Source organism: Coenobita brevimanus, chromosome 26 (assembly GCF_032717465.1).
Source record: "Coenobita brevimanus isolate Jiangsu-jjx chromosome 26, ASM3271746v2, whole genome shotgun sequence".
NCBI classification, from domain to species: Eukaryota; Metazoa; Arthropoda; class Malacostraca; order Decapoda; family Coenobitidae; genus Coenobita; species Coenobita brevimanus.
The window spans coordinates 10,383,959-10,406,393 of NC_136979.1; the positions used below are offsets into that span (position 1 = coordinate 10,383,959).

General features: G+C 43.2%; 1 protein-coding gene across 1 annotated transcript in view; it reads left to right on the plus strand.

The window, feature by feature from the left end:
• Nucleotides 1–7,536: 7,536 nt before the first annotated feature.
• Lsm10 (U7 small nuclear RNA associated Lsm10) overlaps nt 7,537–22,435 on the plus strand; it is a 40,449-nt gene continuing 25,550 nt past the window's right edge. The window contains exon 1 of the mRNA XM_080268166.1: nt 7,537–7,707. Within this exon, the coding sequence (XP_080124292.1) occupies nt 7,571–7,707 (137 nt within the window). The 5' untranslated portion in view covers nt 7,537–7,570. The remainder of the gene's footprint in view (nt 7,708–22,435) is intronic.

A 22,435-nucleotide genomic window follows, 5' to 3' on the forward strand; every position in this document is an offset into this window, starting at 1 on the left:
AATCTTTCTTCCTTCAGAAGAAAGATTTCAATATACATACATATAAATCCTAACTCAGTCACACAAGATTCACACTGTGGTGTGTGTGCTATCCTGCTACAGGAGAAAGTCGCAGTCGTCAGTGAGCGAAAAAACCTCGTATTTACGTTAATAGAAGCAAGCTTGAGGGAAAAACTCCGTGACGACGGTGAAAATCCTGTACTCAGGTCAAACTGAGCGAAAATTCGCTACATTTACACTGACAACTAATTGTTGTGTAGCGTGGTGTATGTAATACACGGTGTAGGTGTGACAGTTGTAGTGTAACTGTACCTACGTGTAAAATGACATAGTAAATATTATGGCGACGACGGAGGCAGAGGAGAAGAGGTGGCAGCGTGCGGCAGACGATCAGCTGGTCCGCACAGCAAAACTGCTACACCCATTGCTGAACCTGCAAAACCAATTGAGGTGGAGCATCAAAAGTGTCAATGAGACAAAATTTTATCATGTTACAATTACTCTCTCTGCCTAGCAGTCAGTGCTACGACGTACAGTCGAGGTCGCCATTAATTTTAGCACACGATTATGATCGGCAAGTTGAGAATCCCTGTGCAAACTCGGGTCTTCCATAGCCTCGAACTGCACACTGGTCCTCAACCTGTGCCTTAACCTACAGTACTTATATTAATATCGGAGAGCTGAGAAACCTTGTGCAATCTTGGGTCTTCCATAGCCTCAAGTCGCCTCTGCAGAGTTCTCACTTCCCCCTTAACCTACAATACAATAATTATATTAGTACCAGGAAGCTGAGAATCCTTGTGCAAACTTGGGTCTTCCATAGCCTCAAGTCGCCTCTGCGGAGTTCTCTCTCGAACTTCCCCCTTAACCTACAATACTTATATTAGTACCGGGAAGCTGAGAATCCTTGTGCAAACTTGGGTCTTCCATAGCCTCAAGTCGCCTCTGCAGAGTTCTCTCGAACTTCCCCCTTAACCTACAATACTTATATTAGTATCGGGAAGCTGAGAATCCTTGTGCAAACTTGGGTCTTCCATAGCCTCAAGTCGCCTCTGCGGAGTTCTCTCTCGAACTTCCCCCTTAACCTACAATACTTATATTAGTATCGGGGAGCTGAGAATCCTCGTGCAAACTTGGGTCTTCCATAGCCTCAAGTCGCCTCTCAACTTTCCCCTTAACCTACGGTACATATATTAGTACCGGGAAGCTGAGAATCCTTGTGCAAACTTGGGTCTTCCATAGCCTCAAGTCGCCTCTCAACTTTCCCCTTAACCTACGGTACATATATTAGTACCGGGAAGCTGAGAATCCTTATGCAAACTTGGGTCTTCCATAGCCTCGAGTCGCCTCTCAACTTCCCCCCTTAACATACGGTACATATATTAGTACCGGGAAGCTGAGAATCCTTATGCAAACTTGGGTCTTCCATAGCCTCAAGTCGCCTCTCAACTTCCCCCTTAACTTACGGTACATAATATGTATGTACAGGCCCTGTACATAATGTGTCCTGTGGGGCCAATGGGTGAGACGTCAGGTCTGCACCCACTTCACCACTACCCTGTCTCTCAACTGACTCAGAGATTACAGGTGTGGTTATGAACGGCACAGGAAGGACATGTCCCTGATCAGTGGTGATACTTTGGCACACACTGCAGGAACGGGACAAAACTGTCTATGTCTCGTCCCATCCCTGGCCAGAAAAAGTCAGCTCGGATACGGCCCTGGGTCTTCCTTTTGCCCAGGTGACCTCCTGAGGGCTGGACAATGACCCCATTGTAACACTGCTGGGCGGTACTTTGGCGGGAACGACAAACTGCAGTCGAACTCGCCTCGGGTGTTCGTGACTCACAGTAGAGCCGTCCTTGTTTGCGAAGGAACGGCTCGACCTCCCGTGAATACTTAATCACTCGACCCTTTTGTTTGTTTCGCACGGCAGCAAGTGTCGGGTCAGAATGTTGTTCTTGCACAACAAGTTGACTGCACATCAGATCTTGCGGCGATTCAATGATCACTGGGGTGACACAGTCTAGAGCCTCAGTCATGGCTCGTGTCACCACAGCAGCCGAAGTCTGAGTGGCGCCATCATCGGAGCAACTATCCTTGGCTCCTTGAATATTGCCTACTATCAAGTCAAATAGAGGCTCTGGCATGACAACTGCAAGTGTCATACCAGTATAAAATGGAGATGCCACCTGGATACATGCCTCAGGGAACAATCTCACTGATCCATCAATAAGCTTTGCATGGATCTGTCGACCTGTATACTGCTCAGGGCCGAACTAAACTCTGTTTAACAGAGCAACCTGAGGAACCATTGTCTCTCAGGACCTTTCACAGGAATGCCTCCCACAAACCCTGGCTGAACAAGGAAGGTACTGTCACCTGTGGGAGGGCCTGTGGAGGAAGCAGCTAGCCACTCATGAGGCTGCTGAATTGATGTGGCAAACATTGTGCCTTGAAGGTTATATTGGGGAGATGGAACATTGGCCATCTGTGGAGGGGGGTTCACTGTCACTGTGGGACTAGTGAACTGTGGGGAAGTACCCACACTGGTAGGGACGTGACCACCAGGCTGCTGCTGAGGAATGAAGGCTGCGTTCGCTTCCTGCCTCTTTTGAGCTGGTGAAAAAGTTTGTCCCGACGGTCGGTTGTGTGGCTGATACTGCTGCTGGTTAGGGTACTTGTTGTACCTCTTCCACTCAGGTTTCTGAGTGTTTTGCCCCTGGTCCTTCCACTGCGGTTTTGGACCTTGGCCATTACTCTGAGAACGGCCTTGGTGCTGGGATTCAGTCTGAGACGGCTTCCCAGACTTGGCAGTATCTTTTCTGCTCCAGGTGTTTTGCTTACGAGCTTGATACCCGTATGCAGTAAAGAATGCGTCAGCCTTCTCTGCCATTTGGCTGGCATCTTTCACCTGGCAGATCTTAAGCTGTGCCATGAGCTCAGCAGGCCACGACCTCTAGCTGTGTACGCAGCATAAGGTCAGTCATCCCCTCACGCTGTGGAAGGAGTTTCATCTTTCTCCATCCACTCATTTAAGTAAGCTGTGAGACGATCAAGGAACTGAACAGCTGTCTCCTTGTCTTGGAGACGAGCTCGCATGAACTGAACTTTGGCGTCGTCTACTGTGAGACCATACGCCTTAATGAGTGCAGCTTTCATCATCTCATATGTGAGATTGTCTCCACGAATTCTGTGGAGAATATCGAGGGCAGGGCCCTCAAATAGGCTAAGAAACTGAAGCCGCTTAGCTGCCTCATCCAGTTGATATAAGTCTGCCATGTCCTCAAAACGAGCTATGTACGGCTCGATTCGCTCGCTTTCCTTGTATGAAGGAAGCTTGATGCGTGGGGTCGCCAGGACATGTGCAGGAGAAAGCTCGTGGAGCTTTGACCAACTGCACCAGACGTGTCTGAAGCCAAGGAATCTCGCTTGAGCTTCAGCACTTCAAGTTCATGTTCTCGTTCTTTGTCTCGTTGTTCACGCTCGTATTCGCGCTGTTCTCGCTCGTGTTCGCGCTGTTCTCGCTCTTTTCTAACTCGAGCTCGCGTTGTTTCTGCTCGTGTTCGCGCTGTTCTCGCTCTTTTTCTAACTCGAGCTCGCGTTGTTTCTGCTCGTGTTCGCGCTGTTCTCGCTCGCATTCGCGCTGAATCCTACGCTCTTCACGAGCATCTTTCTCACGTTCTTGCTCGTAATTGAACCGTGAGAGAACGTAACTCTGTATTTTCTCTGGGTCTGTGAGACCAATATCTTTGGCTTCCTGTACATATACAGCTGTAGCCATGATGCTAGCTCAATTTACTAAGTAACCGAAATTGAGCACTGACTGCTTAGCGACGAATACTAATAAACACAAGTAAAGAATACAGACACAAGCTAGTGGTGACCAGTCTTATCTAGTTAACTGGCAAAGAATAAATCAAAAATGTAAATGACTGGGAAGACTCAATAATAAACACAATGGGTACAGCGACTTCCCAGGAGCGAATAAAATCGTCTGGCGTTACCAAAAATAAACTAGAGTTAAGTATTCTATTGATTAATAAAGCAAAATTCACTTGCTAAATTAAGGGTAAACACCAGTAAGCTTGTGCCTATAAACTTTAATGATAAATACCTAAATATGAATGAGTGAGCACTATCTCGTGAATAGCTTTAGAGCTAGGAGTTAATATCCTGGAATGAGGTCGCCAATTGTCACGGGGTTTTTATAATAGATCTGTAATTTTGATATAAATGGTTAAATATTATTCAAATTGATAATAATATTCAATAATATTGAAGAGCAGAGACAATGATTGTCTTGCTACATCAAGCAACGATTACTTTACGCTGATTTGCTAAGATTCTCTAAGAACGAGAATTTATAAACTTTCTCAACAGTACACAGCAGAGACTAATTACTCACAATTGCTGAATTACTGTACTGTTAGCCTCTGGAGAAAGTTACATCACCCCTGACAATAAATAACTAATACTAATAATAATAACATCAGGTTCTTGCTGATGCATTAACTCCTGGCACAACGGATTTTAAGTTAATACAACAAGACTGGTCTAAGTACCAGTTATGAATAGTAAAACGTTTATGCAAGCTAGGAGTTATGTGGGAAATAAGCTTAATTCGGAGAAATGAAACACGAGTTTACTTTACATGAAGCTCAAGGAATAGAACTGTTAAATTTATTAATTACAAAAATAAATTTAACATTACATTTCAAATCAAATCAATGAGACGCACTCACTCACTCTCACAAAAGCTAAATACTTACGCCTAGGGAAAAACACCTTAACTAAGCTCTTAAAACTACAAAATACACAAAAGAAATACCAGTCGATGAATACTATGTATCACCACTAAGGTGGGAGTACCGGGATTAACTGTACTAATGGAGCTTGGGGTGCTAGCTGACCTCTCCACTTCTGAGCACAGACCCTTTCTCCGTCACAGCAAACACAAGACTGAATTCAAATCGTGGGAAAGAAAGGCGGAGCACTAAGCCGTATTTTCTAACGGTCGAGTGAACGAAACGCGCCCAAAACAATCGCTCATCGGAAGCGCTAATGTCTCACACAGAGACGATCACGTATGACAATGAAAAACTGATTTGACAAAGCTTCCGTCCGAATGAGCGGTTAACTGAACGAAAAACAGTGAGTTTTCCACTAATAGTTCGTGGCTTCTCACAAAATGGAAATGTCGCGAATTGATTCGTGACAGTGACATATTGCTTGTGATATGGTAAGGGAAATAGCCCTGATGTGAGACAAAGTTGCTGAACTAGATGGACAGTGATTGAGATCAATATCAGTGTAAAGCATTGTGCAACTCGGACTCTGATCATAGAACGCTGTGTGTGTAATTGTTCTTTATTAATATACAGTACTAGTGTATTTGTCTACCCCTGGTGTTTGTGTTTTCCCTTCCTTGCTAGTGCTGGCCCGGTCAGGAATTAAGGACCCAGAGCTGCACCGTAACTGGACCCGAGAAGTCGGGACACAGAATACGCTGCATAACAATTACTCTTACACTGGGGCTTCAGTATGATCTTAAAGTGAGGTGGGGTCACTATATATGGTAGTGTGTTCACTTGAAACAGACCCTTATTTCACTACTTTGCTGTGTTCACTGTTTTACTGTTATCTTATTCCACCTTTCTTTTATATTATAACTGATGCTTTCTCACTGACTTTCCATATTCTGATAACTCACTGTTCTGCCCTTGTTTCACTACGTCACGGACACTGTGCGTTCACTGTCACTCACTTTTGGGACTGGGCCTACTGGCAGTCAGGTACAAGGGCAGCAGGAATGGCTCAGCCTCACTACTGACGGGACTGAACTCCACCAGGGGCCTCCGTATTCAGGGGCCACGGGATCACGCATAGGGGCGTCCTCTCTCGTCCGGGGCTGCTGGTGGTGAAGGGTCCCACGCTTTCAGGGCTTGGGGCAGGAGTCTGGCCCTCGGGACTGGGGCTGAACAGCTGCCTGAACCTCTTGCTTAGACGCCTGAGGGAGGACAAAGATCTCCGGCGTCAGGGTGAAGGGATTCCCACCCGGAGGTCCTGGGGTCAGTCCAGAGGGCCTGGGGGCTGTGGTCTCCAATGGTTTGGGGATGCTGTCAGGAGTGGGCTGCGGCGTTGGCCTCCGTCAGGGTCTGTCAGGTGGGTCCTCTCAGGAACCAGCTGTAGTGAGAAGAGTCCGGTGGTAGTTACAGGGCCTCTCCAATACTCCTCTGGGCTGGTTTCTCCCTCTGGGTCATAGGTTGGTGGGCAGGAATCAGCACCTGATGGGGGAGCGGCTACCAGTCGTCTCCTGCCTTAGGGCCCAGCTACTGGCAGTGGCCTGTGGGAGGGAGCGGCTACAGGCTGACGCAAGGGCACCTTCGGAGCAGCTACCGTCCGTCTCCTGATGAAGGTGGGAGTGGCTACTGGCTGTCTCTCATTACCTCCGGAGTGGCTGCAGGCCGTCTCCTGTAGCAGGGTCAAACGGCTACAGGCTGTCTCTAGAGGGACACCTTCAGAGTGGCTACCAGCCGTCTCCTGATGAAGGCGGGAGCGGCTACCGGCTGTCTCCTCATTACCTCCAGAGCGGCTGCAGGCCGTCTCTTGTAGGAGGGTCGAGCGACTACCAGCTGTCTCTTGAAGGGCACTTTCAGAGCAGCTTCTGGCTGTCTCCTGACAAAGGCGGGAGCAGCTACTGGCTGTTTCCTCTTTACTTCCAGAGCAGCTGCAGGCCGTCTCCTGTAGGAGGGTTGAGCAGCTACCGGCCGTCTCAAGGGTCCTGACTGTAGCTAGAGTAATAGCTCCACCCCGTGGTTGTCGGTGGTCGGTTCGCCTGGAAGGTAGTCTCATTTTCCTGCTATGGTGGCCGCGGGCGAGCTCCGGGTCATAGGGGCGCGTGGCCCGGGCGGACTTATGTCCCTGTCGCCAGGAGTCCAATTGCGCTGTATTTGCTCCTCTTTGTGTTCCTTCTGGAGTTTTGGGTTGCTCTCGGTGATACTGTACTGCATTTTAATAACATAGACTACAGATAATATTTGCCAAAGGGCATGCAGCTACACCCACGAATTTATAACTAGTGATAACTGTATTTGCTGGAGAAGGTGTGTGGCAAGCCCCACCACCTTTCTCTTGTATTAGTACTCTATCCTTTACAACAATAAAAATTGCAATTTAGTTCAGTTCCACCTGCCAGTGTGTGCTTGTAGTCGTCCTATTGCATCTGTGGCATGTGTTTCTCAAAGGGATTAGGATAGATAGGTTGAAATTACTCAGCTTGGGAGACACTTTGAAACAGAGGGGTTTCATTAACTCCTTCATTACAAGTCCTTCCCAGGGGTATCGTCACGGGAGAAGGGTAAGAAAAAAAAGAATAAAAAATTGCGACCGACACGTTGGCTCCTGGGGGGGGGGGGGATTTTGCTTTATTGTGTAACCGACTCCAGTGCCGTCTGCAGCGCGGGAACGTGACGTCATTGTACATTCTTCAAGTTCAGTGACGATCAGCTGGTTACATGGTTCGTGCTGTTCTCCGTATTTTTGGTAATAGTTGGAAATAAAAATTGTAATGGGAATCCATGCTCGCAGTCGCCACCGCGAGTTAAACACTTTGACGTGTTTGGTAATGGGGTTGGAAGGATGGAAGACAACCATAGAACTTCACAATGATGCTTATGTGACAGGGCTTGTCACAGAAGTCGACAGGTGAGTGTAAGTGAGCGTATTCTTGTAACTAATATTCCATTAACGCCAGCTGACCGGCCCATGAATAAGACAGTCTACTGGTACAGTTGTTCATCCTGTGGGGTGACAAGAGTTTGGTAATATTATCGTTTCAGCCCATATGGTCCTTCCATTGTTTTTTGTGTGATTTGTTCGTTTTTTATTTATTATTTTTTTTTATGTTTGACCATGGGCGTAGGCTTCACAGCCTGTTCTCAAGGCCCAGTAGTCCTCCATGCCATACACCTTTTACCATCATTGCCTTTGGAAAATAATAGTTTTTGAGATATGGCCTCCTCCTGAGGAGTAGTGAATTGCATGCAATTTCAGGCCTCAACTTGCATGTAACCCCAATTCCACATAATCAAATCTTATGTGGACCCAGAGCAGTTCTGTCCTAACCAAAAACAAATCCCAGCATTACTATAGTTACTGGCCTCACATTCTTGAAAAAACATGAAGAGGAATGGGACTACATCTATTGCTTTTCCAGAGGCTGTGGCAAAACTAAGTGGCCAGGCAGCAGCTTGGCTGGTGATTGGCTGAGTAACTGAAGTGACTCATTCTGGCCACAAACTGACTTCCATAGAGTAAACAATATGGACAGTTTACCCTTTCGGACAACCATGAACAATGAAATTTGCTTTTGACAGTTGGTAGGTCTCCTCTTCTGCTAAGCTTTTTCCAGTAGAAGTAGGTGTCAGATGAATAGTAACTGTACTACTTAACATTTAAATCTAACCTTCACCAGTGAAGGGGGATCAGATGGATAGGCGATGGTGTGCATACCAGGCAGATGTGCTGACCAATCAGAGTGAAGCAGGGAATGCAGTGAGTGTACTTCTGTTGGGTCACAGGACACAAACGTTATCACCATGTCACGTGCATGAGCAACCACGCCGGAACTTTGAATATGAAATCATTTAAAAGATGGATGGTGGATATAGTGGCTGTTGTTAGAGTTTTTGGGAGTTTGTGTTGAATTTTTTTTTTTTCCCCCAAGATGATACAGCCATTAGCTTAAGAGGTAACAGTGTTATGTAGAGTAGTTGATTGCCCTCACTACAATTTCTGCATTTTGAAGGTTAGGTTTGAACTAAATGAGGTGGTTAATGTTAGGGGGGAGGTTCTGGGGAGCACAGCCCCCACTTAGGATAATGTTTTTTTCTGGTATTGTTTATTGTGATATTATTTTTTCTGGTATTTTATTTTATGATTTGACTACTTCTGCCTACCATTTTATTGCAAAACAACAAATAAGTTATGATTTCTGCATTTTGAAGGTTAGGTTTAGATGTGGTTAGATGCAGGTAGCCTATACCCCGGTTTAACAGTGCAGCTGGTTAAGTGAAACCAATTATTAGGCAGGGTATCGTATCTTGGGGCAGATTTAACATGTAAAGTACTGTATAGGGATGCGTTTTTGAGCCTTGGGTTTCCCCCCCAACCAAGTCTTCTTCTTCTTCTGGGTGTAGAGGGCAACGGTCGAGGACACGACCCACTGCCCTTCCTCAGCCGATGGTGCAGAGTCTTAGGTCACAGACGGGTGAGCTGCCCCGACGATCGCAGGAATTTATACAGCAGGCGCATGACTTGCAGACGTGTATCAGGGTCACCGGAGCCACCAAGTAGTAGAGGAAGAGAGAGGCGGGGGTATCCGAGGGTAGCCAAGTGTTCTTGGAGGGCCACCCGGTAGGAGTGAAATCTGGGACACCACAAGAGGAAGTGTTCAACAGTCTCCTTGGCACAGGGACACCACGGGGAATCTATCAAACCTAGACAGTATAGGTGGCCATTCAGGCCCATATGACCAATACGCAGGCGGGTGAGTGCCATGTCCAATTGGCGGCAGGGATGGCAGGCCCAGGGGTGGATTGAGCATCAGCACGGACGAGTCCTAGAGAGGTTGCGTCTAGATCAAGAGAAAGGGACTGCTCCCAAAGAGATGTACAGGCTTGTCGAATGTGAGAGCAGAGAGCAGCGGGATCCGGATCAAGGTAAGTGAGATGTTGGGAGTGGTGGGCTTGCTGAGCTGCATGATCCACAATTTCGTTGCCACGAATGCTTACATGCGAAGGAACCCACTGAAAGTGTACAGTCCAGGGGGGGGGAGGCAAAATATATAAGGAGGGAGTGAATCGCACGGACTAGTCGCACATGAGAGGATGGCCAACTGGAGAGGAGGAGGTGTAAAGATGACTGGGAATCAGTGTAAAGCACTATTGGCTGAAGTGGCAAGTGGCGTTTGACAAAAGTCAGGGCTTGGAGGATGGCATATAGTTCTGTAGTGAGGACAGAGTGTGTGGTCCAGATAGGGTCCAGGTCTGGCAGAGAGAGAGATCTTCGAAGTACACTGCTGAGGTGTAGGAGGCAGGAGGGAAGTATGACCCGTCGGTAAAGATTCTGAAGAAGCCTCCATAGAGAGAGGTATCCCCAACCAAGTCCTAAAGGATGCAAATGAGTCCAAAAACAAGTTTAAAGCCAATCCAAATGGCCTGACAGCTGTAAAAGAAGCTAACCTAAGACTGATGCCTGTAAATAACTCACCAAAACAAACAAATAAAATCAGAAAATCATAAAAAATAAGTCTAGAAAAAATCAACCTTGGTAAACTGTACCCCAAAGTGACAATGTTCACCCCGCCAGTGGCTAAAACACATTAATCTAAGTCTCAAAACAGTTTATAAATCAACCTACCTGTATACACACAATTGTAGTCTAAAATATCATCTGAATTGGTAAAAATAAATAAAAACCCATCGTTAAACTGGGGTATTGCATCTAGGGGTATCATATATTGAGATATTCCTGTAGTTAATACTGTATTGTTGGGGGGTCTGGGGGGTGCAGCCCCCAGCTTGGATAAGTTTTTTTTCAGTACCTAATGTACATTTTACTTTAAGCAGCAGAAGGATCTACCAATTCAGTGACTACCTTTCCAGTTTGTTTTCTGTATTTTTCTAATGCTTATCGTGGTGATAAACAGTTGCTTTCTGTTGACATTGTCCCCCCTGTTATCATCATGTTCTGCAGACTTGCTAATACTTACTCAAATCTTGGCTGAGTTAGGGTAGGTTAGGTCAGGTTATGATAAAGTGTTTGGTTATAGATTAAATTAAAATGTATGGTTAGGAAGAGGTAATAAAAGGCGACCGGGATGTGTATTTACCCACTGGTAGTTGTGATAGCCTATACAGGAAATTAGTTATGCTCATGGGGTCCCATCTCAGTTTCTTAATAAGTCAAAGTTTGCTTTGAACTTGTTTAAGTTTTTAGACTGGACGATCTCTTTGTCCAGGCCATTCCACTGGTCTGTGCATCTACTGTATATGGAAAACTATATTTCTTGATATCCTGCCAGCAACTTGGCTTTTTCAGTTTCATTCTGTGTCCCGTTGTTACTCTCCCATCCCACACATTCAGATCTTCTGTCAATTTCTTCTACCCCCATCTTGGCCCTGAACTCTGCAATCATGTTGCCCCTCTCTCCTTTCTTCTAAGGAAGGCTGGTCTAGTTTTTTTTAGCCTTTCCCAGTACGACAGATCTGCCATGCTAGGGACCATCTTGGTTGCTGTTCTTTGTATTCTCTCAATCTTGTTTATATCTTTCTTTTTATGTGGGGACCACACTACTGCCACATATTCCAACCTGGGGTGGATCATGGCCACTGTCAGTTTTTTCATCATCTCTTTGTCCATATAACATAATGCTATTCTGATGTTAGTTAAAAGATTATGTCTCCCTAACTATCTTGTTAATGTGTTTTTCAGGTGACAAATTATCCTGGACCAGCACTCCCAGGTCCTTCTCTGGTCTACTTTTGTGATTAGTTCATTACCCATCAAATAAGTCAGTGATGGTCTCATGGTGCTTTTACCCATTTCCAATATTTTATATACATTTTTTTGCATTGAATATCATGTCCCACATCCGTCTCCAATCACGAATCTTATCCAGGTCCTCGTGTAGCATTTTACAGTCTTCTTCAGCTTCTTCTCATGATCTTTGCATCATCAGCAATCCAACTTGCATAACTGTTCATTTCATCTACCATATTTACGCAAATCAGGAACATTACAGGAGCTAACACCGAGCCCTTTGGGACTCCATTTGTTACATCCCTCCATCCAGACATCCTGTCCTTTATTACTGTCCTCATTTGTCTGTCTCCCAAGAAATCTGTCATCCACTCCAGGAGGTTCCCCTTCAGTCCTCCCATTCCAATGTCCAGATTAGATGCCTGTGTGTGCCATCTCTCCAAATCTAAACACACACAGTCCACCCAACTGTCTCTCTCATGTACCACGTCAGTCGCCTTTGAGTAGAAACTCAACAAGTTCGAAACACACAACCTTCCACTTCTGAATCTAAACTGACTTTCTGCCAAAATGTCCATCACCTCCAGATATTTAATCCATCTGTCTTTCAGGGTTCTCTTAAGCAATTTTTGCGACCATGCTGATCAGGGACTATCTGTTGATCTGTCTATCTATTGCCAGATGCCTTAATTCCGTAAAGGGTGACCACAAACTAATTGCTTCCCTGTCACCCTGTCCCCTGCCATTTCACTGCCTTGTTCCCAGCTCACACCCCCTTGTCTCATACACCTCTCCACTTCATCCTTCCATCTCATCCTTGGCCTCCCTGTCCCTCTCCCCCCCCCTTCCATCTTACTCACATCCACTCCTTGTCAGTCTCTCACTCTCCATCCTCTCCATATGTCCAAACCACCTCAGTGTATTTCTTCTAATCTTCTCAACCACATCCACCCCACAATGTTGTTTCACTTCTTCATTGGTCATCCTGTCCCTCCATGTCACTCCACATGCTCCTCTCAAGTAACTCATTTTCACTGCTCTCACTCTTGACTTGTTCCGCTCTTGCAAAGTCCACGCCTCGCTTCCATACGTCAGGGTAGGGATCACAATACTATCATGCAGTGCCTTCTTCCATACTCACCTCCCTATTTCTCATCACTGCTTTCTGTGAACCAACAACCTTCCTTCCCTGCTGTACCCTTTCACGCACTTCATCCCCCAAAGTTCCATCCTTACTCATCACACTACCCAAGTACTTGAATGCATTCACATTCTCCATATCCTCACTATCCAACCTCACTGTACATTCTGTGACTTCATTCCTCTCAAACACCATAACTTTACTCTTGTTTACATTAACATTCAGATTCTTCTTCCTACACGCTGTCCCAAATTCATTCACCAAACCTTGCAACTCCCATTCATCTTCACTCAACAATACTGTATCATTAGCAAACACCAACACCGGAATCTTCTAAATCTCACCCTCATTCATTAGAGCCACCCCCACATCCACTGCCTTACCTTGCACCTCGTTTACAACCCCATCCATGTATATATTAAACAGCCATGGCAACATCACACAACCCTGTTTCAGTCCCACATTGAGATCAAAGAACTCACTCAGCTCACCATCCACTCGCACTGTAGCCCTAGCTCCTTTGTTCATACTCTTCACAGCACTCAACAATTTCCCCTCCACTCCATATATTCTTAATACCTTCCACATACCTTGCCTATCTATTCTGTCATAAGCTTTCTCCAAGTCCATGAAGGCAGCATGCACTTTCTTTCCCTTCTCTAGATACTTCTCCACTAAACATCTTAGAACAAATATCTGATCTACACACCCTTTACCCTTCCTAAATCCCCCTCGTTCTTCTCCAACTAGCTCCTCTGTCATATGCCTAACCCTATCAATGAGTATTCTACCATATATTTTTCCAGTCACACTAAGAAGGCAAATACCCCTATGGTTACCACATACCTCTCTCTCCCCTTTTCCTTATATTAAGGAATAATTATCCCTGATTTGCAGTCCTCTGGAACCCTTCCCTCTTCCCAAGCCAATCTACACAACTTCCATATCCATTCCACTACAATCTCACCCCAATACTTCAGCATTTCACCACACACTCCATCAATTCCTGGGGCCTTTCCCATCTTCATCTTCTTCGTTGCTTCCAATACTTCCGCCCTACTGATCTCTTCCTCCCTCCTCTCATCTCTTCTTCTCCCAGCCATTCCCCAGCCACTTATACTCGCACTGCTGTCACTCTTTACATTCAACAAATCCTCAAAGTGCTCCTTCCATCTCCTCAATTTCTCTCTCTTCTTCGCCAACAATCTGTTATTCCTATCTTTCACTCCCCTTCTATTTCCCCTTTCACACTGCCTTACTTTCTTTACCTCCTTCCAAAACAATTTCTTACTCTCCCTTCGTTTCACACTCAGATTCTTCCCAGATTCTTCATCCACTTTCTTCTTACTCTCCTTCACCAGTCTCTTCACCTCCCTTCTCCTGCTCACATATACCTCTCTCTTCTCCCTCTCATCTTCTCCCCTACCTCTACTTGCTAACCATTCACTATATGCCTTCTTCTTTTGTTCCACAGCTTGTTTCACCTCATGATTCCACCATGCTGTCCCTTGCACATCCCTGCATCTCCTCCTCACTCCACAAACCAGCTCACACGCTGCGCCTATCTCTTCCGTGAATATCTTACATATGTCTTCCACCCCTTCCATCTGCTCTAACTCATACCTTCCCAATCTTTCTTATACTCTGCAATTTTTTCACTATCTTGCAACTTCTCCACTCTTCTCACAGGAGCTGTTTCCATTGTACAAGGGAATAATTATCCCTGACTTCTAATCCTCCAGGACTCTACCTTCCTCCCAGGCCAATCTGCACATCTTCCACATCCATTCTGCTACTATCTCTCCCCCATGCTTCAGCATTTCACCATACACTCCGTCAATTCCTGAGGCTTTCCCCATTTTGACACTCTTCATTGCTTCCACAACTTCCATCCTACTGATTTCTTCCTCTCCTCTCACATCCCTCCTCCTAGCCATGCCCTGGCCACTTATACTTGCATTATTCTCATTCTCTAATGTTCAACAATTCCTTAAAGTGTTCTCTCCATCTGCTCACTTTTTCTCCCCTCTTCACTAGTTATCTACCATTTTTATATATCACTCCCCGACTAGCTTCACTGCCACCCTGTCTATGTCTCTTTACCTCTTTCCAGAACATTTTCTTACATTCTCTCCACTTTACACTCAGATTCCTTTCAAATTCCTCAGGCACTCTCTTCTTACTCTCTCTTACTAATCTTTTCACCTCTCTCTTCCTCCTTACATATTACTCTTTCTTCCATCTCTCAACTTCTTCCACGCCGCTGTTTCTTATCCACTCACTGTATATATGCTTTCTTTTGTGCCATAGCCTGTCTCACCTCTTCATTCCACCATGCTGGTTTATAATTCATGGGTTCTTCCCTGTTCCCTTCCTTATAAATTGATACCAGATTGGCCATCTGCCATTCCTGAGGCACTTTCCCTTCTTCCAGAGAACACACAATTAAACCGTGAATGTTATCTGCCAGTTGTTCTCTGCATTCCTTTAGTATCCAGTTAAAAATCCCATCTGGTCCTGGGGTCTCCCTAACATCTTGAGTTTCCAATATTTTCACTCTTCGTGCACTTCAACTTTTACATCTTTTAATAACAACATTTCTAGCCACTTCTTTCTCCTCCACAAAATCACTTTCTATAGTGAAGACAGGAAGACTGCTTGGAAGCAGTTGTTCATTATTTCCTCATGCATTGCCACAGCTTTTAAACATTTCTTTCTACTTTCAGCTTATTGATCAGTTCCTTTTGTTTCAGTTTGCCATTAACAAACCTGTAAAACAATTTAGGTTCTTCCTTAAAAATGTCAGTCATATCCTTTTCGAAGTTTCCTTTTTGTCCTGTATGTATTGTTGTATGTTAATTTCTAGTTCTTTTATATTTTTCCTTTTTCTTTCATTACCTCTCTTTATTTGTTCTATGCTCTGTCCCTTTCATTTTTTTTGCTGTCATACACCTTTTGTTGAACCAGTCACTTCTCCAGTTCTTTTTCCCATTAACTTTTGGCACATACTTTTCCACACCCGTATTATAGTAGTTGAGAAAGATATATCACTTCTGTATCTCTCTTGTTTCCCAGAATTCTCACCTATCCTCTTTTTTAAAATATTTTCTCAATCCTGTAAAGTTTGCTGTCCCAAAGTTGTATCTTCCATGCCTTTATAGTTCATTTCTTGTCAGCTCTATCACTGCATGATCATTTTTTCCTATAGGACACGGATATACCAGAGATTCAGTTGCATCGGATGCTTTGGTTAGAATTAAATCCAGTCTTGTTGGTGTCATCACCTCTAAATCTTGTCACTTCTTTGACTCAGTTGTTACATTATTCATTACAATATTTAACGTTGCTGCCTCACAAATCTGCACTATTTCCTGAGTCCCGTACATCTCAGTTTACCTCTTTGGAAGTAAAGTCACCCAGCAGGATTATGTTGTTGCTTTTCTCAGCCACTTTCTGTAGGTATCTAACCATGTCTGACAACATCTCTTGACAGTCCTCCTCATTCCATGCCCTTGTCTTGGGGGGGACATATGCTACTGTGATGTCTCCCTTGCCTTTCCCTCAGGTTTCATGTTTATCACTTCAGTCCTACCTTCTCCCAGCTCCACACCATCCACATTTTGGCTGTTTTTCACTGCTATCGTCACTTCTTCTCCCAATGTTTTTTTTTTTCCATCTCTTCTCCATACAGTAAACCCTCTATAATTTGAATTAATTGGGGGAAACCTTATGTCGAATTATCCAAAAATCCGAATTATTGGAGCTCATGCTTGCCTCTATCCCCAAATCACACCCATGCTCACTAAAACATGGCGTTTTCACAAAAACATTGAACAGTACAGTATATTATTACTTTATACTCAGAGTGTACAATACAATAAATAAAATAGTGTCAACCCTTGATAATGGAGTCTTTGCAACACAGTAATAGAGTACAGTACACTTAACTGTACCGAAGGTACTGTACAGTTCTTACAAATTACATTTATTACTACACTTATCACTACAAAAACTGTTCATGTCCACTTATCACTGGAACCCATTTTGAATTTGTTTCACTTGATTTGAATTTCTGTCCAAATTAAAATTACTTGTGTGGTGGTCAAAAGAGATCCGAATCAACCAATTTCCGAATTATTTGGGTTCAGATTAGAGAGGGTTTACTGTAGTTTGTATTTCTCATCTCCCGTTTGGATTTCAGGATTCTCTCTTAGCTTGGTCTCTATGAAGCACATAATGTCTGGCTCATTTACACTCAACAAATCATCTATTTATAGCCTTGCTGAAATTAGACCATCTACATTAGCATATGCCACTTTCAATCTTTTTGCATTGTTTCTCTCTCTCTCTCTCTCTCTTTCTCTCTCTCTCTCCTTCAGTACCACTTCTTCAATTTCAGATCCATACCAGTAACTTTCCGATAGAACTCTGTCTTCTCTTCCTTCGTTCTCTAGTTGTTTTTTTCCTTAGTTTCCTTAACAGGTTCCTTTATTTTAGGTCTCTCTTCCTCATTTCCATCTCTCCTTATTCAGATATTTTTGGATCCCTCCTTATCTGCGAATTTCCAAGTCTTTTTAATTATTTCATTTACTGTGGCCTGAGATTGGAATTTTACTTTGAGTGGCCTTGCCCCTCTCTCTACATATTTTCCCAGCCTAAACACTTCTTTGATTTCCTCTTGAGCTTCGTCATTTCTGTCCATAACTATTGACACTATTTCCTTTGCCCTTCTCAGTTCTTCTCTTTCTCTTTCTGACCTCACTGACATAGGTTTTTCTCTCAAAACCAGAGATAATCACACCTTTTTTTTTTTTTTTTTTTTTTTTTTTTTTTTCCCTGCTGCATCTCTGACAACTGATTCTTTACTTTTTAGCACCGAGCCGCTTCCTTCTCTGCCTTTTCTTGGTTTTCTTTCTTCTGTTGTTCTGTAATCTCCTTTAGATTTATTTTCCCCCCTTCCTGAATTTTCTTCCATCCCTTATGCTCATCCATGATTTCCTTAATGTGTTCATCATGCATCTTTTTTTTTTTTTTCCAACCTCATAGTTTCTCTTTTAAGCTGTTCTGTTTCATTTGAGGGTGAATTGTTGCACACTTTTAATTTTGATTTCTCTCAAATTTTTTCATTACTCTGTACACAGACTTCAGTTTGAAGCTCTTTAATTACTGACCATATTTTTTTTAACTCCTTGGCAATCTTCTCAGCCATTTTCTGTTCGCCCATTACTGTTGTTTGGTTCAATTTGGTATTTCCATTATTCTGGTCATTCTTGGAAAAACCCATAAATTCAGATTCACTGGATGTTTCGCCATTTTGTACCAAACGAAAAATTTAAAGTTCCACAATGTCTTGTACTCATATTTGACCGAATCATCCATTTTTTTTTTTTCCCCCCACTAATATCAGGCGGAACCACCACTCATGCGGTCATTCCACATACAGTTACCTCTCAACTAACACGAGTTTAAAAAACGCGTTTTCATTTTAACGAGCATATATTTAAGGAGATATGTTTAACTAACAAGAGTTTCTCGATTTAACGCGACTTTACACGTGCGTGATGTTTTCAAATTAGCCGCGTGCACTTTGGACAGTCCCGAGCTGATAGACCGTGTGTGGCAGTTTATGCATAAATACAATTTTTTATTTGTCTGTTGCTTAAACTGGTTTTATTCAAACTGTAATATCAAAAATGAAGTTTGGCCCCATTCTGAGCAATTTGGCTCATTTTCAGACAAAATTTGGCCAGGGAAGTGATGGTAGCTCTAAATTGTTACAACTTGATCCTGCAGAACAGAAAGAAGAAAACATTCAGACCAAGATAGAGCAGTTCTTTATGAAGAAGACAGAAAACTTAAGAGAGTTATCTTCATCACCAGTAGCACGGGAGTCAGAGGAAGAGGAAGAGGAAGGACAGCAGAGTGAGGTGGGACAACAAATTTAGGGTGGGGTAGCGGGGTAAGGAGGGACAGCAGCAGACGACGAGTGATGCATAGATGAAGTGAGGCTGTGTTGTTATTTTGTGACCTACATGCTGTTATGAAAATGTTGCTTTTACTGTAGTGTTTTTATGACCTACTAATGCATTAATAATGTTGAGGAACTTTCATAATGCCGTGAATGAAGCAGAATTGAAAGAGAATCCATGTAAAAGACAAAAACAGTATGTGCTGGGGAGAAGTAAACAACGCTTCAGCCCAACTAGGGCTCAAATGTTGTTTATTTCTCCCCAGATATACTGGTTTTGTTTTTTACAAGGATTTTCCTTCAAATTAATATTGTTGTTTTTAAGTTTAGAGTAGCATAACTCCCCAAATGGGTAGACTTTCCCAGAGTCCAGGAACGTAACCCCCAATATTACCATTGTTTCTTAAGGGAAAATTATGTTTAAAAAACGCGTTTTTAACCCCTTAACCGCGGGGTGTCACTTTCGTGACGCTTGGGAGCAAGGGATCATACCGCGGGGCGTCACTTTTGTGATTCTGTGTTATTTTGAATTCACCCGGGCTTTCAAGTGGGGGCTTGTATCATCTATCAGTACTGCCAACATCCAACACTAGTCAGCACTCCTAATCTCATCTGTACTCCCATCCATTGTTGACAATTTAGCCATTTCTCCCCATTCTTGACTCCCCTCACTACCCCTCCTCCATTACCCTATCCTTTCGCCTGCCTGGTCGTGCTATGCTACGAAAATCTTCCGTGGAAATTTTCACTGATTTCATCCATTGAAATAAACCCTATGCCCTTTTCTTATGCCAAATAATATATACAAGAAAGAAATAAGGTAAGTGAGAGTGCCATACACCTAGCATTGGCAAATTATCACCTGACAACACCTCACGTGCACTCATTCTCTAATTTTCGCTGTTTATTTCCCCTTGAAATATGTTGTATCATCTATTTTCGTAATAAAAATATATATAAGAAAGGAAGGGAGAAGCCTAAGTGATATTTACATTCACCTGGAACTACCTAATTATTGCAGGCCATCACAGTGTATTCTACGCTAAGTAAATCTTCCCAGGAATTTTCCACTGATTTTATCCATTGAAATAATCCCTATGCCCAATTCTTATACCAAATAATATATACAAAAAAGAAATAAGGTAAATGATAGTGCCATACACCTGGAATTGGCTAATTATCACCTGACAACACCTCACGTGCACTCGTTCGGTAATTTTCGCTGTTTATTTCCCCTTGAAATATGCTGTATAATCTATTTTCGTAATAAATATACATATAAGGAGGGAAGGGAGAAGCCTAAGTGATATTTACATTCACCTGGAACTACCTAATTTATAATGTATTGTCTAGATTTCCTGCCAGTCATTTCACTGCTATATATTAGCTGCTGTCGAGAGGCTGACGTTGGCAGTAATGCATTGCCCTAGGTAGGCCACCACCCCGGCCCACCCTTATCAGTTCTCTGTCATCTTCCAATGTGAAGGTACGTCTGTTTGCTCCTGCTAACTTCAGCCACTTTTCACCCCCATGCAAAGGGCCCTGTGACCTTTACCCCCTACTAAACCTCGTGTAGAAAGAGGTAAAGGGCTGACAATTGATAAAAGAGTGGCTATGATCTTTCTGTTGAATAAAACAGTGCAAGTGGAATTGTAAATAATGTGTAAACAGCAAGTGAAAGTAATGAATGTAAATATACGTGAACAGTGGAAAATAGTTTTATAAGTTACTTCAAGTGACAGTGCATAACACAATGTAAATAAAACAGAAATGTAAATAACATAAATAAAATAGAGAACGTAAAAAGAAATGTAAATGAGTAGTATTATAAGAATACGAGTATATACCCTAGGAGTAATGAAGGTGAAAGTTTCACTCTAGCATGTATGAATACTATGAGTTATGAGAGTGAAGGTGAAAGTGACATTCACTCTCAATGCTAGTATACAGGACGAGAAAGTGAATGCTACGTATTTTACTGAAAGAAATTGAATCCCTACAGTGACAATAAACTAATACTACTGAAGGAAACTTACCGTATGGATAAAGACTGTAGATATATATAAGTGTTATGTAGTAATAGAAATGTAAAGTGTGAGGGGTTTTATGAATAATAAATGAATACCAACAGCGAACTAGCGCAAGTGGGAAGGTCATACGCGCTCGTAATTTTCATTGCTTTCACAGTGGGTTTTTTTTTGCAGTATGGATCCCAAACTACATGATAATCATAGAGTAGTGTTTATAGTGTTAATATCTGGCTGTGGTAATCATATTACGGGTTGTCGGGAAGTGTAAAGTGGAGACTTCATTACCCAACTTCAGAGGTCTCCACAAGTCCTACGGTAATCGACGAAGGCTCAACAAACATCCCAGAAGAAAGCTGAAGGTATGTGGCATATGCGTATGTAATTTTAATATTCTAGGACTAATAACTGATTTTTGGCAAATATTTTTTGAGAGTCTGTCAGAGCCCGAATAACCCCGCGGGACACGCAAAACATTGGGAAACATGCCTGCAGTGTAAAGGTTAACTAACGCGACCTCTCCAGGAAACTGACCCCCGCGTTATTTGAGAGGTTACTGTATTCACAAATAGGCTGGCCTTTTCTTCACTGCTGAGTATGTGTTTTTTCCCCTGCGAGTCAACAAGGACTTCTACATCCGACGACATCTGGACTGTGTGTGTGTGTGTGTGTGTGTATTTACCAAGTTTACATAGTTGTGATATACGGTAACAGAGCTACATTCGAGGGGTCCTGTCTCCGTGTTTCAACTGGTCATACATGCTTTAAACTGTGTGTGTGTGTGTGTGTGTGCGTGTGTGTGATTTGATCTGTTTCTCCCATCATTTCATTTGGAAATTAACCCTTTAAGTTGTGCTCCCCCACCCAGGACCCCCGATTCCCCCATCAAACGACTCTTGTTATTGTCACAGAAAGTGAGGGGAGCCATAACTTGGAAACTATTGCTTGGAAAAGATTTCATCCATCCATCATCCAATCCTGCGCCTCATGAGGAGCATAGCACCCTGGGGAAAGGCAAGTTGGTCCTGACATTTAACCCCTACACCGCGGGGATGTTTTTGCGCTCCTTGCGCGTCCCGCGAGGATATTTGCATTCTGACTGACTTTTTAAAAATACAGTATTTGCCAAAAATCAGTTATTAGTCCTAGAATATTAAAATTATATTTGCATATGGCACATACCTTCAGCTTTCCCCTGGGATGTTTATTGAGCCTTCGTTGACAACTGTAGGACTTGTGGAGACTTCTGAAGTTGGGTAACGAAGTCTCCACTTTACACTTCCCAGTACCCTGTAATATGGTTACCACTGCCTGATATTATAGCTACAAACACTATTCTATGAATTTCAAGTAGTTTGGAATCCATATTCAAAAAAAAAAAAAAAAAAAAAAAACTGAAAGCAATGTACTGTAAATTACGAGCACATACGAGCTTTCCTCCCGTGCTGGTTCCCCGATGGTATTCTGAGGCGGAGCTGTCATTTATTATTTATAAACACACTCACACTTTATATTCCTAGTACTTTATTACACTTATTTATATATACAATATTTATCTATAAATTTCTTTCAGTACTAGTAGTTTATTTTCATTCCAGGCATTCACTTTCTTGTACTGTATACTAGCGTAGAGAGCGAAGTTGTCACTTTCACTTTCAAACTCCCAGTATTCATACATGCTAGAGCGAAACTTTCACTTTCACTTTCATTCCTCCTAGTATATATACTCGTATTCTTACTTGTACAGTACCCTCG